At 45.6% G+C, this 13,129-nt stretch overlaps 1 protein-coding gene across 1 annotated transcript in view; it reads left to right on the top strand.

The window, feature by feature from the left end:
• LOC141123171 (uncharacterized) overlaps positions 1-13,129 on the top strand; it is a 100,252-nt gene that overhangs the window by 62,298 nt on the left and 24,825 nt on the right. The window contains exon 5 of the mRNA XM_073612034.1: positions 6,716-6,981. Coding sequence (XP_073468135.1) covers positions 6,716-6,981 — 266 coding nt within the window. The remainder of the gene's footprint in view (positions 1-6,715; positions 6,982-13,129) is intronic.

The raw sequence follows: 13,129 nt of genomic DNA, 5'->3' as shown, positions 1-13,129 counted from the left end.
GGCGCTCCTAGATTGAGGCCGTTTCCGGTTCAGTGGAGCGCAGCAGCGTCTCTCATATGAGACGTAATGTGGTTGAAAAAATGAAAGTGAGGCTTGGCTTGCAGGTGGAGCGCATCGACGCCGCACTGGGAGTGCGGAGGTGACGTCATCGCGCTCACACTGATAACGAGGCTTGGCTAAGGAGGTGGAGCGCGGCGGCGCTGCTATACTCCTATAGCCAATGAGGCATGGCCATAATGAAAGCGAGGCTTGGTTTGCGTTCGGGACATTTCCGAACTAGCAAACCAAGGCTTAGCTATAATTATTACATATCACTTTTTGCAATATGCGGGGGACAGTTTTTATTGATTGTTACCTAATACTTTTTATTCTTGTACATGTGGGAGCTTAACATCCATTAATTAGATCCTTACTAAACCGGAAGTGGTTTTATATTTTTATTTTTATTTTGAACCCCAACCTAAGTCTATAGGTGTGTTAGCTGCTAATCGGTATATACATTTTTTGTAATTTTTGGCGCAGCGCTGTACTTACCTTCATATTTGCTTATGTATGAGGATCAAACTATGCGTCTTCTTCGCGATGAAACTACTTATCAGAGGCTTTCCATGAATCCCTTTGCCAAAATTGTGTCCAATCTTAACTTTAAACTCAATATGGCCCTAGAAGAATGCCTCATTACACGTAAGCAATGTAAATACCTTTGTGTTCGTGAATTCAACACTCCCACCTTTTATACAATTCCTAAACTCCACAAGTCCATCACTGACCCCCCCGGGGAGACCGATAGTTTCGGCCATAAAGGGTCCCCTAGAGAGGGTCGGTAAATATGTAGATTCACTAATTAAAGAGTTGGTAAGAGTCCCCTCATTTGTCCAAGACACACGTGATGTACTTGGAAGACTTGACTGGATTTCGTTACCACCGGGAGTCCTTCTGGTGGGAATTGATGTTGAATCGCTCTATACATCAATTCCACACGACTGGGGCCTTAAAGCGACACAGCATTTCCTGGACAATAAATTTCCCCTTTTGGCCACACAAAATGAGTTTATTGTGGATCTTCTACAGTTCATGCTGGACAACAACCGTTTCCAGTTCCTTGGAACATACTATAGGCAAATTAGGGGCACTTCGATTGGTGCCCCATGGCCCCCCTCATATGCGTGTCTGCATCTGGGTATGTGGGAGTTGGAATGTGTGTACCCTTCGCCGATGTACCTTGGTCACTGCCTGCTGTGGCTAAGTTACATCGATGATGTGATCATGCTTTGGGATGGCTCACCTGTGGACTTGGTTTCCTTCATTGATGAACTAAACAATAATGATAGAAATATCAGACTCACCTACACTCACGATCCTGCTTTGTTGCCCTTCCTGGATCTCTCTATTTATATCAAGGAGGGCAAACTTCACACTAAAACATTCAGAAAGGACACGGCAGCTAATACACTGTTACTGGCCTCCAGCCACCATCCCAAATCTCTCATACGGGGAATTCCGGTAGGCCAATTCCTCCGAGCAAGGAGGAACTGCTCGGAGGATGGCGATTTTCAAACCGAGGTACACGACCTGTATGGGAGATTTTGCGACCGTGGCTACTCACATACCTGCATCAGGAGAGCTAAGAAAAGAGCTCTCCATACGGATAGACAGTCTCTTTTGACCAATCAAACTGGGGAAAATCAAGAACCCCCAATCAAGCCCCAATTAGGATCATCACCAAATTTGGGGCACAGTGGGAACAAACTAGGAATGTGTTAAGTCGCCACTGGCATATCCTATCTGAGGCCCCCATACTTGGTAACATCGTTGGTGATAGGCCCCTTCTTACAGCTAGAAGAGCGACCAATTTAAAGGACTGTTTGGTCCACTCTGAGTACAGCAGACCCAAAAAACAGGATTGGCTTACCTGCCTTCCACCCCTTAAAGGCTTGTACCCCTGTGGTAGGTGCCATATCTGTAGATATGTTGATAGGACGGACACGTTCGCCAGCTCTGACAGTAGCAAACAATTTAAAATCAACAGTTTCATAAACTGTACAACAACACGTGTGATCTACATACTCACCCGTCCCTGTGGACTAATTTATGTTGGTAAAACTAAGAGACAGCTTAAAGTCAGAATTGGCGAACATGTCCAGAGCATTATCAACAAGGATGATGATCGTCCCCTCTCGCTGCACTTTTTGAAAATGCATGACAGTGAACCGAAGGGCCTTAAATGTAAAGGCATTTACAAACTTAACCTTCCCTCTAGAAGAGGGGACTTTGATAGGATATTATACCAAAAAGAGAAGATGTGGATCTTTTATTTAAATAGTATGCAGCCCCTTGGGCTGAACAATGAATGCAACTTATCTGTCTTTTTAGAACAATAATTCAGATGTCCATTGGGGAAACTATACAATATAATCTTAGACTCCATTTGGAATCGGATTTTCATTGCTGTCCCCACTTCTCTCTATTGGTATATATCCAGATGATGGCTGCCCAATACCTGAGTATATACATGTTGGGGTGACTAATCAAAGTTCGTTGAATAGAAACACCCCCCTCCCGAGGTGAATAAGAAGTTCTCTATTATCAGGTGTGGATCTATGTTTACTCTATGTATCCATTTCTATATATTTATTTAAGTATTCAGTTATTGGTTCTATTGGTATCCTCTGTATATAATTTTTATTATCCTTCAGTTGCGATCGCCCCTGTACACTGTTGTGTGTTTGCACTATAGGTGAATGACGTTTTTGACTAGGCTGTAGTGTTCAGGTGTTGCATGTAACGAAGGTTAATTGAGTTCCAATTATCTGGTTACTTAAGCATGGACCTTGACTCACTGCGCATGCTCTGAGGAAGCTTGAGATCAAGCGAAACGCGTAAGCATCTAGCCATCATACTGTCGGTGGTTAGCACACTGGGCTCTCCACCAACACCATAATCCACCTCTGATTTTCCCTCATCTCCTTGACCGCACACGGTCACTTCTGTTGATGTGAACCATCTACTCTGCTGCTTTGGGATATGGCTCTCCATACAGCCTTTGGATACCACCAGTCCGGATGATCTGAACCTTACTACACACCGTACGTTCCAGTTGGAATGAAAATTCACTGACATCAGTATACGGACTTTCAGAGTGGACGCATTCTTAATGGGGTTTTCGCTGTAAGCCGGGACCTTCAAGGGCTCTGTATCCAACTGCACAAGACATCAAACAGTGAGCTGTTTTGCACCCCATGTACCCAGGAGCTATATCATGTATTGCTCATTACGTTTGTTTTCCTTGTGAGATACCAGCCCGAATTGATTTCTGCCTTCAATCCCCACTGCCATTTATATCACTGTATACACTGCTGTTTTTGAACCACTATACCCTCAGTTACCACATCAAGGGAACTTTCGTCAACCCCTAAGCACAAGCGCTTTTCAGATAAATTCGTTTGGAAGCATGCCCGTGGGACTCTGTCCTATTATCGGCAACCAGTTCAATTTTGATTGATTAACCATGCCCCTGTGGTAGACCCGGGTCCCAGATATTTGTCTGTTTGTGTGTATGACGAGTGAGAGAGGTGTGTGTATCGGTTTGGTGGCCACCCGTGTCCCATTAAGACGTCTGTCTTATTTTTAATCATGTTTTGGAGGTGGGTGTAATTTTTGTATATATTTAATTTTTCATTGGGATAATCAATAAAGATATTTAGCTAGCATCGGTCTGTCCTCGTTGATGAACTGCTGCTGGATTTCTTCCATTTTTTTCATGTTTACCCCTGTGTTGCACCTTTTGCTCCAGCAGTGCTGCTGACATCCCTCCTCTGCTCTCCCCTCAGCTGCTGTGGGGGATGTTTTAGAATGGAAAGCGGGGAAGGGACTAGTAAATATGTAATTTACCTGCCCCTTCCTTTTCTAAATGAAAACAGTGAACATACTCACTGTGTTCATTCATAACTGATGCATAGTAAAACGTGTTTACTATGCTTCGGTTTCTGAATAAACAGGAAGCCACTCAACACAAAGCGCTTCCCATTCATTCACTCTCCAGTGCAGCTGAAGCTGCAGAGAAAGGCATGTCTGTTTGAGATTTGGGGTGCACAACCTAATACAATAGGTTGCGCACATCTATGTCCATAACCCCGAGGCCTCCATACACGAGTGCTGGATAGGGATGAAATTGGGGTTTGGGTCAGATCTGGGTTCATGGCAAACCCAGCTTGTTCACCGTTCTCAGACCCAACAAACTATCACAGCAGTTTTTAATCCATTCACCCACCCGGAGTTTCATACTGCTGTAATATAAACACAACATTGGAGATACCAAGAGACAGCATTGACCAAATGTGATTTTTTTTTTTTTGCATTGGTACTTGTTCCCCTGGCAACAGCAAGTTTACCTCCTATAGACTTCAGTGGGGTCCAGCTCTAAAGTAGGCCATAGATGGTGTGATGTTCTTTCCTGAGACCATAGGTTGCAGGAAAGAAAATCGCTTGATTCCTCCATCAACACCGACTTCCTTCCCTCAAAGCTATTGTGTTTTCCCGGCGGGAGAAGGGGGGGGGGGGTGTGCGGGAGTCATCCCTTCCAAGAGAACACACTGCTTTCTCCTAGCAGCTATAGCTGCATTCCAAAAATCCAACATGCTGGTTGTACTCAAGTCAATCAATGGATCAACCTGGGTACATTTAGCCTGCTGATTATGGTGTGAATCTTGGATGGTCCCTGCTGAACCGGCCGAGATTCGAGGCATCTATTGCTGGCTTAAAGTGGATGTAAACCTCAAAAATTTTCATAAAAAAAGATACTGTGCTAATAGACTCTAGATGCTAGCACCACAATTGACATGAATTGTGCAATAAACAAATAATAAACAAGCGCTGCCCTAAAAAGTGATTAGAATAGTAATTAAGAAAGTGTTTCACCGCTCAGGTGGATCCAAACCCAGGTGTAAAGTTAATGTGAAGCCTTCAGAGTTGAAGAGTCCCAGGTGCTGGCTAAATGCTGAGTAGAGCAAAGTGTTGAATAGAAAAATCTGGATGCCGCACACCAGATGAAGTAGAAAACTTGTCTTTATTGTAGAAATGGGACCATCAGAAGTACAAGACAATCATGCAAGATGTAGAGGGTCAGCTGGCGCGTTTCACACTCGGAACTGAGTGCTTACTCATAGCTCATGAGCTATGAGTAAGCACTCAGTTCCGAGTGTGAAACGCGCCAGCTGACCCTCTACATCTTGCATGATTGTCTTGTACTTCTGATGGTCCCATTTCTACAATAAAGACAAGTTTTCTATTTCATCCAGTGTGCGGCATCCAGATTTTTCTATGCAACACTTAGAATAGTAATTAGATAACACAATACACTAAAGTGTCAAAGTGCAAAAAATACTGAAATAAACCATGACAGACAGAAAAAGTCAAAAAAATCTTGAAAACTAAAAATATCCACTTTGGATGTCACCGTGATGTTCCTCCAAAGATATAAAAGCCTGTATCGATAACCACCCAAGAGTGTCTGTATGTATTTACACCATGGGTTCCACCATAGTGTAGAGACCTGCCACAAGAGAGAGTATAAGCACCCCTACCAGAAAATATAGACCCAAATACCATAAGGCAATGAGTCAATCGAGCGGGTAGAATTCATCTGTACAGTTCATACCATAGGAACACATCCAAGTCTTCTGAAGGAACTCAGTGTTGATGGACACCGCTTTCACAACTCATGGATACATGTGAAAACTCATCAAGCATCTGCACATAGTGTAAAACCATAGTTAAAAGTTTTATTTAAAATGTATATGTTTTACAATCTTATGGTGTCCCTGAGGGTGGTCATGTCATCCTGGAACATAATTATATGGTCCTATTTTTTATAAAGATTCAGCTCTACCATAGGAATGCACTCCCTCCACTGTAGAGTACTGGCACTCTTATGTGTGATACCCTGACTCTACAAAGGATCCTCCAAAGTCCTCGCCATTAGTCTGGTGTGACACAAAGGGGAGAAAGCCTCCCACCCCGTTTTCCATTTAACAGGGTCACCATCTACTTTCTGGACTGAGATAATGGCCCAAATTTGAGACAACCATGTAAATACGACTACATTGCTTTAATGGTGCATTACTTTTCTTCTAAATCAAGAAATACAAACTGTATACATCACTGTTCATGAAATGCTCAACAAGCACTTTATTAAGCTGGCCATACACCGTTTTCCTGGTGAACAAATTGAAATTTATTTCATGGGTGGCCCTGTTGCCCACCTCCCACCCATCATCCCTCCATTGAAAAATGGAAAAAGCTGGATTGAAAGAATGCAATAGCCCAATAGGGGGATTTGTCCATGTGTACTGCATTGCGTGGATGGAGAATAGAGGCAGGCTCAATGAAAAAAAAATCTATATGTGTACGGCCAGCCTTAGGTTAACATGCACACACCTGCCTATTCATACAACTATCTAAGCAGCCAATTATCTGCCAGTAGCTCAAAGTTTAAAATCAAACACAAGTCTTTGCTTCCTACTGATCATTGTGCAGAGTTATGGTGTTTTACTGTTCCGCTCTATCAGTGGAAAGATGGAAATCACTTGGTTTGTGTGTTTTATCTCAGCAGCTGTTTGGCAGGGTGACTGGACACATTACCTGATATACAGATGACCACTAGGCTAATTTTGTGAACATTATATTGCAACATAGTTTCCCTTTAATTTTCTGACAGTTGTGAAAGTAATCTAAGGTCAGCCAACTTGCAGAAGTCGAAGGACAGCCAGACCATATCTAATTTGAAAAACTCTCTTAAAACTAATGAGTCGAAACAGAAGGCAGCGGAGAACAAGCTCTCCCAGAAAGAAGGAGAACTTTATAATGTAAAGAGGACTGTGAGCGACCTTCAGGAGGAACAAAAACATTCCCAGCTTCAGCAGCAGAAGCTCAATGACCTGGAGGAGAGGCTGAGTGCAGCCAAGGATTGTCTTCCCAAAAGCTGTAAGTGTGCAGAGTGTGGAGTCTGGTGGGATCTTGCAGGTCAAAGAAGAGGTTGAAAAGTTTAATTCTTGTCCCTTGTCAGTTTATCCCTGAACTGAGTTCCTCAGGTATATGCCAAGTGCAGAGGCGTAACTAGAAACTTCAGGGCCCCAGGGGAAGAAACAATGATGCCCCCCCCCCCTTCCATCCGAGCCCCAGGCTTTCAATTTTGGGAGGGTGTCCATGGACATCCTCCCAAAACCGTGCTTCCCGCATGCCCCCTGGGACGTGCATCCAGCACAATCACAGTGGCCCTTTATCATGTGATGTCAGCTGATCACATGTAAACAGACTTGCCGGTTATCCGCAGCCCTTTCCTCCCACGCTGTGTTTGTGTTAGGAAAGGACTGACATTAACTGTCAAGAATGTCAGTAAATTGTTTACACTGATAATCAGTGCCCCAATCATCAGTGCCATGTATCAGTGCCCATCAATGCCGCCTACAAGTGTTACCTATCAGTGCTCATTAATGCTGCCTATTAGTGCCCATCAAATCTGCCAATCAGCACCACCTATCAGTGCTCATTATTGCAGCGTCCATCAGTGCCACCTATCAATACTCTTCAATACTGCCCATCAGTGCCCATCAATACTGCCTTAGTTCTGCCTATCAGTGTTCCTCAGTGCCCATCCATGCAGCCTATGAGTTCTGCCCATCAGTGCTCATCAATGCCCATCAATGCCACCTATCAGTGCAGCCTATCAGTGCCCCCTATCAGTGTCCCCCTTCAGTGCTCATCAGTGCCTCCTATCAGTGTCCCCTATCAGTGCCCCCTAGTGCCTTCTCAGTGCCCCCTATCAGTGCCTCCCTTCAGTGCTCATCAGTAAATCCCATTGGTGCCTTCCATCGGTGCCCCCTATCAGTGCTCATCAGTAAATCCTATCAGTGCCTCCCATCGGTGCCGCCTATCAGTGCTCATCAGTCAATCCTATCAGTGCCTCCCATCGGTGCCGCCTATCAGTGCCCCCTAGTGCCTTCTCAGTGCCCCCATCAGTGCTTCCTATCAGTGCCCACCAGTGCCTCCCATCAGTGCCCCCTATCAGTGCCCCCTAGTGCCTTCTCAGTGCCCCCTATCAGTGCCTCCCTTCAGTGGCCATCAGTAAATCCTATCAGTGCCTCCCATCGGTGTCCCCTATCAGTGCCTCCCATCAGTCTCACCTATCAGTGCCTCCCATCGGTGTCCCCTATCAGTGCCTCCTATCGGTGTCCCCTATCAGTGCCTCCCCTTCAGTGCTCATCAATAAATCTTATTAGTGTCCATCAGTGTCCTCTATCAGTGTCCATCAGAGTACTCTATCAGTGTCCACCAGTACCCATCAGAGTCCTCTATCAGTGTCCATCAGTGCCCTCTATCAGTGCCCATCAGAGTCCTCTATCAGTGTCCATCGGTGTCTATCAGTGCCCATCAGAGTCCTCTGTCTTCTCAGGACAGCACGGTTCTGAGCGGAGAGCGTGTCTCTCCAGTGGCTTCACTAGGGTTGGTGTCACCCGGTGCGGAAAAAATTGGTGTCACCCCCCTCCACCAACTATAGCCCCCCTCAGTACAGACCCCCCTCCACTAACTGCAGACCCCCTCTCAGTACAGACCCCCCAATAAGTACAGACCCCCTTCTCGCAGTATAGATCCTCCTCACTAAGTACAGACCCCCCTCACTAAGTACAGACCCCCTCCATCAGTATAGCCCCCCTTATTGCAGACCCCCCCATCTATCAGTATAGCCCCCATCTGTCAGCATAGACCCCCATCTATCAGTGTAGACCCCCTTAGTGCAGACCCCCATCTATCAGTATAGACCCCCCTCAGTGCAGACTCTCATCTATCTGTATAGACCCCCTCAATCAGTATAGACCCCCCTCTATCACTATAGACCCTAGTATAGACCAACCTCCATCAGTGCAGACCTCCCCTCCCTCACTGCAGACCCCCCTCCATCAGTTCACACCCCCCTCAGTACAGACTCCCCCTCCATCAGTGCAGGCCCCCCCACAATGCAGACCCCCCTCATTTCAGACCACCCCCCTCCATCAGCACACACCCCCCGTCAGTGCAGACCCCCCCATCAATGCAGACCCCCTCAGTGCAGACCCCCCTCCCTCCATCAATGCAGACCCCCCTCAGTGCAGACCCCCACCCCATCAATGCAGACCCCCCTTAGTGCAGACCCCCCTCCCTCCATCAATGCAGACCCCCCTCAGTGCAGACCCCCACCCCATCAATGCAGATCCCCCTCAGTGGAGACCCCCACCCCATCAATGCAGACCCCCCTCAGTGCAGATCCCCCTCCCATAGCGTTCCCCCAGCACATGTCTATTTGGATTTACAGACCTCAGAACAGCGCGGGATAGGCACAGCGGCATGTGTCCCTCGGACAGCTGATTCTCTCCCCCTTCCCCTCTCCTGTGTGCTCTGCGGGCAGTCAAGTGTGAAGCTAAAGAGCCCACATTTCCCGTGGAGCACATGGGGGGGTGGAGGGGGGAGAATGAGGAGAGATCAGCTGTGTGTCCTCTGTCATCCCGTGCGAGAGAGGACGCATAGAGAGAGAAATAAAACAAACTATCGATGCCGGTGTCTCTGTGCTGCTGTTAGATGAGAGACACACTCTCCGCTCAGGGCCCTGTGAATAGCAACCCCACTGGGCCCCCCCACAGTGGTGGAATGCCGGGCCCCGTCGCAAGTGCGACTGTTGCGACCCTGGTAATTCCGCCACTGGCCAAGTGGGTATAGGTTGACCTCAAGCTTTTCAGCCTATGTTGTTCTGATAGGTAGGTGGTTGGGTCACACTTTCCATTCAGCTGCAGAGCAAAGACCCTGAGGATAAACCAAGGTTGTTCAGGTCTCTCCTTGAACTGGGGGGACAGCACATAGTTCTGTAAATCTTTCACACACTGGCTGACCTCTCCACAAAACCAACCACTAATAGCACACAGGTAACGGTGCTGTGTTCTACCAACAATGTCCACGTTTCCTTTAACAAAAACCCATTGTACACAGATTAATCAGAGCCAAGCAGAAACATATTTATAATGCTCAGTGCAGACAGATCACTTAAGACTCCCAACAACTCATAGTCACCAGTACGGCCTGTGGTCTACCTGCAGGTGATCATTCCCTGTTACATGCCTTGTTCTTCAGTGTTTCTTTGTGTGGAAGTGGCCATATTTTCTAGAGGCAGGGCGTGGCTTCCTAATGTCAGAGTCTCCAGCAGCTCCACAGAAATACCTGGCCAATTGTGGATTTCAATTAGGAATGCTTCCACTTAATTCTAGTAAAATACTAGTAGATGGTGAAGATAAATAAAATTGCAGCGCAAATCTATGGAAAATTGACAATTGTATGGACAATTTCAAAAAATATTTTTTTTTTCTAGGAAAGATGGACTTCTTATGGTTCTTAAATTCGCAGCTCCTCTCTAGAACACTCTGCCACTATTTTGTGTGTAAAATTAACATAAATTTATATTTATTAATAATTAGTTCTATGCAGAAAAAGGTGCAACTGTAAATGTCTAAATAAAGTGCAAGTGCTTGTTTAATAAATGTATGTCCGTGTTAGCACAAGAGTGGAGAGCGTGTTTGTCTAAGCATTCAATCCTTTGTAATTGATGGTTTATAATGTTACCAGCCACAGCCTCTGGTGAGTCACTTTAGGACTTTTCTGACGAAAGGAGCACTCATCTGAATAGTTTTTCCAGTTTTTTGTTTGAGAATTTCAATCTGTTGTTTGGAACTTTTTTGTTGCATGCATGCACTTTGGGGGATATTAGGAACTTTTTATTGTTTGTTGCTGGTTTGATATTTTGCATAATTTATAATATTTTTCTACATATAATCATGGCATATATACGTTTCTGCACAGTTTAAGTTGGGGTGCATATTGGTCTGGTCTTAGGAGGTGTTTTCCACATTAATTTTTTACATATTTTTGGCTGTCACAATTCAATTAACAGTTTTCTGCAGGAGTTAATTAGCATTACACACAACATTTCAAAGAGAGTTTTGCTTTTATCACATTGAATATTGTGCTAACACGGACATACAATTATTAAACAAGCACTCGCACTTTATTTAGACATTTACACAGAGAATTTGCAGTTGCACCTTTTTCTGCATAGGACTAATTATTAATAAATATAAATTTATGTTAATTTTACACACAAAATATTGGCAGAATGTTCTAGTAAGGAGCTGGGAATTTAAGAACCATAAGATGTCCATCTTTCTTAGAAAAAAATATATATTTGTTTGAAATTGTCCATACAATTGTCGATTTTCCATAGATTTGCGCTTCAATTTTATTTATTTTCACCTTTAGGCCAGGTTTGATCTACAAGAGGTCTTTATCTGCCCTGTGGTTAGGGTCAGTGGCGTATCCACAGTGTGCACAGGTTGAGCATTCAGGCCAGTAGAGGCTGCCTATGGTCTCTGCTTTGACCTGATGTAAGGAGACACTCTGAAGGGGACTCTGATATAGGGGCACTCTGATGGAATCCTGATGTAAGGGAGCCTCTGATGGGACACTGATGTAAGGGAGACTCTGATGGGACACATGTAAGGGAGACTCTGATGGGACACTGATGTAAGGGAGACTCTGATGGGACACTGATGTAAAGGAGACTCTGATGGGACACTGATGTAACGTAGACTCTGATGGGACACTGATGTAACGTAGACTCTGATGGGACACTGATGTAAGGGAGACTCAGATGGGACAATGATGTAAGGGAGACTCTGATGGGATACTGATGTAAGGGAGACACTGATGGGACCCTGTTGTAAGGGAGACTCTGATGGGACACTGATGTAAGGGAGACACTAATGGGACACTGATGTAAGGGAGACTCTGATGGGACACTGATGTAAGGGAGACACTAATGGGACACTGATGTAAGGGAGACTCTGATGGGACACTGATGTAAGGGAGACTCTGAAGGGACACTAATGTAAGGGAGACTCTGATGGGACACTGATGTAAGGGAGACACTGATGTAAGGGAGACTCTGATGGGACAATGATGTAAGGGAGACTCTGATGGGACACTGATGTAGGGGAGACACTGATCGGACCCTGATGTAAGGGAGACTCTGATGGGACACTGATGTAAGGGAGACACTGATGTAAGGGAGACGCTGATGGGAGCCTGTTGTAAGGGAGACTCTGATGGGACACTGATGTAGGGGAGACACAGATGGGACCCTGATGTAAGGGAGACTCTGATGGGACACTGATGTAAAGGAGACACTGATGGGACACTGATGTAAGGGAGACTCTGATGGGACACTGTTGTAAGTGAGACACTGGTGGGACACTCATGTTAGGGAGACTCTGATGGGATCCTGATGTAAGTAAGACACTGATGGGATCCTGATGTAAGGGAGACACTGATGGGACACTGATGTGAGGGAGACACTGATGGGACACTGATGTAAGGGAGACACTGATGGGACACTGATGTAAGGGAGACACTTATGGGACACTGATGTAAGGGAGACACTGATGGGACCCTGATGCAAGGGAGACTTTAATGGGACACTGATGTAAGGGAGACACTGATGGGACACTGATGTAAGGGAGACACTGATGGGACACTGATGTAAGGGAGACTCTGATGGGACACTGATGTAAGTGAGACACTGATGGGACACTGATGTTAGGGAGACTCTGATGGGAGCTTGATGTAAGTAAGACACTGATGGGACACTGATGTAAGGGAGACACTGATGGGACACTGATGTGAGGGAGACACTGATGGGACACTGATGTAAGGGAGACACTGATGGGACACTGATGTAAGGGAGACACTGATGGGACCCTGATGAAGGGAGACTTTGATGGGACACTGATGTAAGGGAGACACTGACGGGACACTGATGTAAGGGAGAGTCTGATGGGACACTGATGTAAGGGAGACTCTGATGGGACCCTGATGTAAGACACTGATGGGACACTGATGTAAGGGAGACACTGATGGAACACTGATGTGAGGGAGACACTGATGGGACAATGATGTAAGGGAGACTCTGATGGGACACTGATGTAAGGGAGACACTGATGGGACCCTGGTGCAAAGGAGACTTTGATGGGACACTGATGTAAGGGAGACACTGATG

This window comes from Aquarana catesbeiana, linkage group LG01 (assembly GCF_042186555.1).
Source record: "Aquarana catesbeiana isolate 2022-GZ linkage group LG01, ASM4218655v1, whole genome shotgun sequence".
In the NCBI taxonomy this organism is placed as follows: Eukaryota; Metazoa; Chordata; class Amphibia; order Anura; family Ranidae; genus Aquarana; species Aquarana catesbeiana.
Note: the sequence above shows the minus strand (reverse complement) of the source record. Positions and strands in the feature narration are given on the sequence as shown.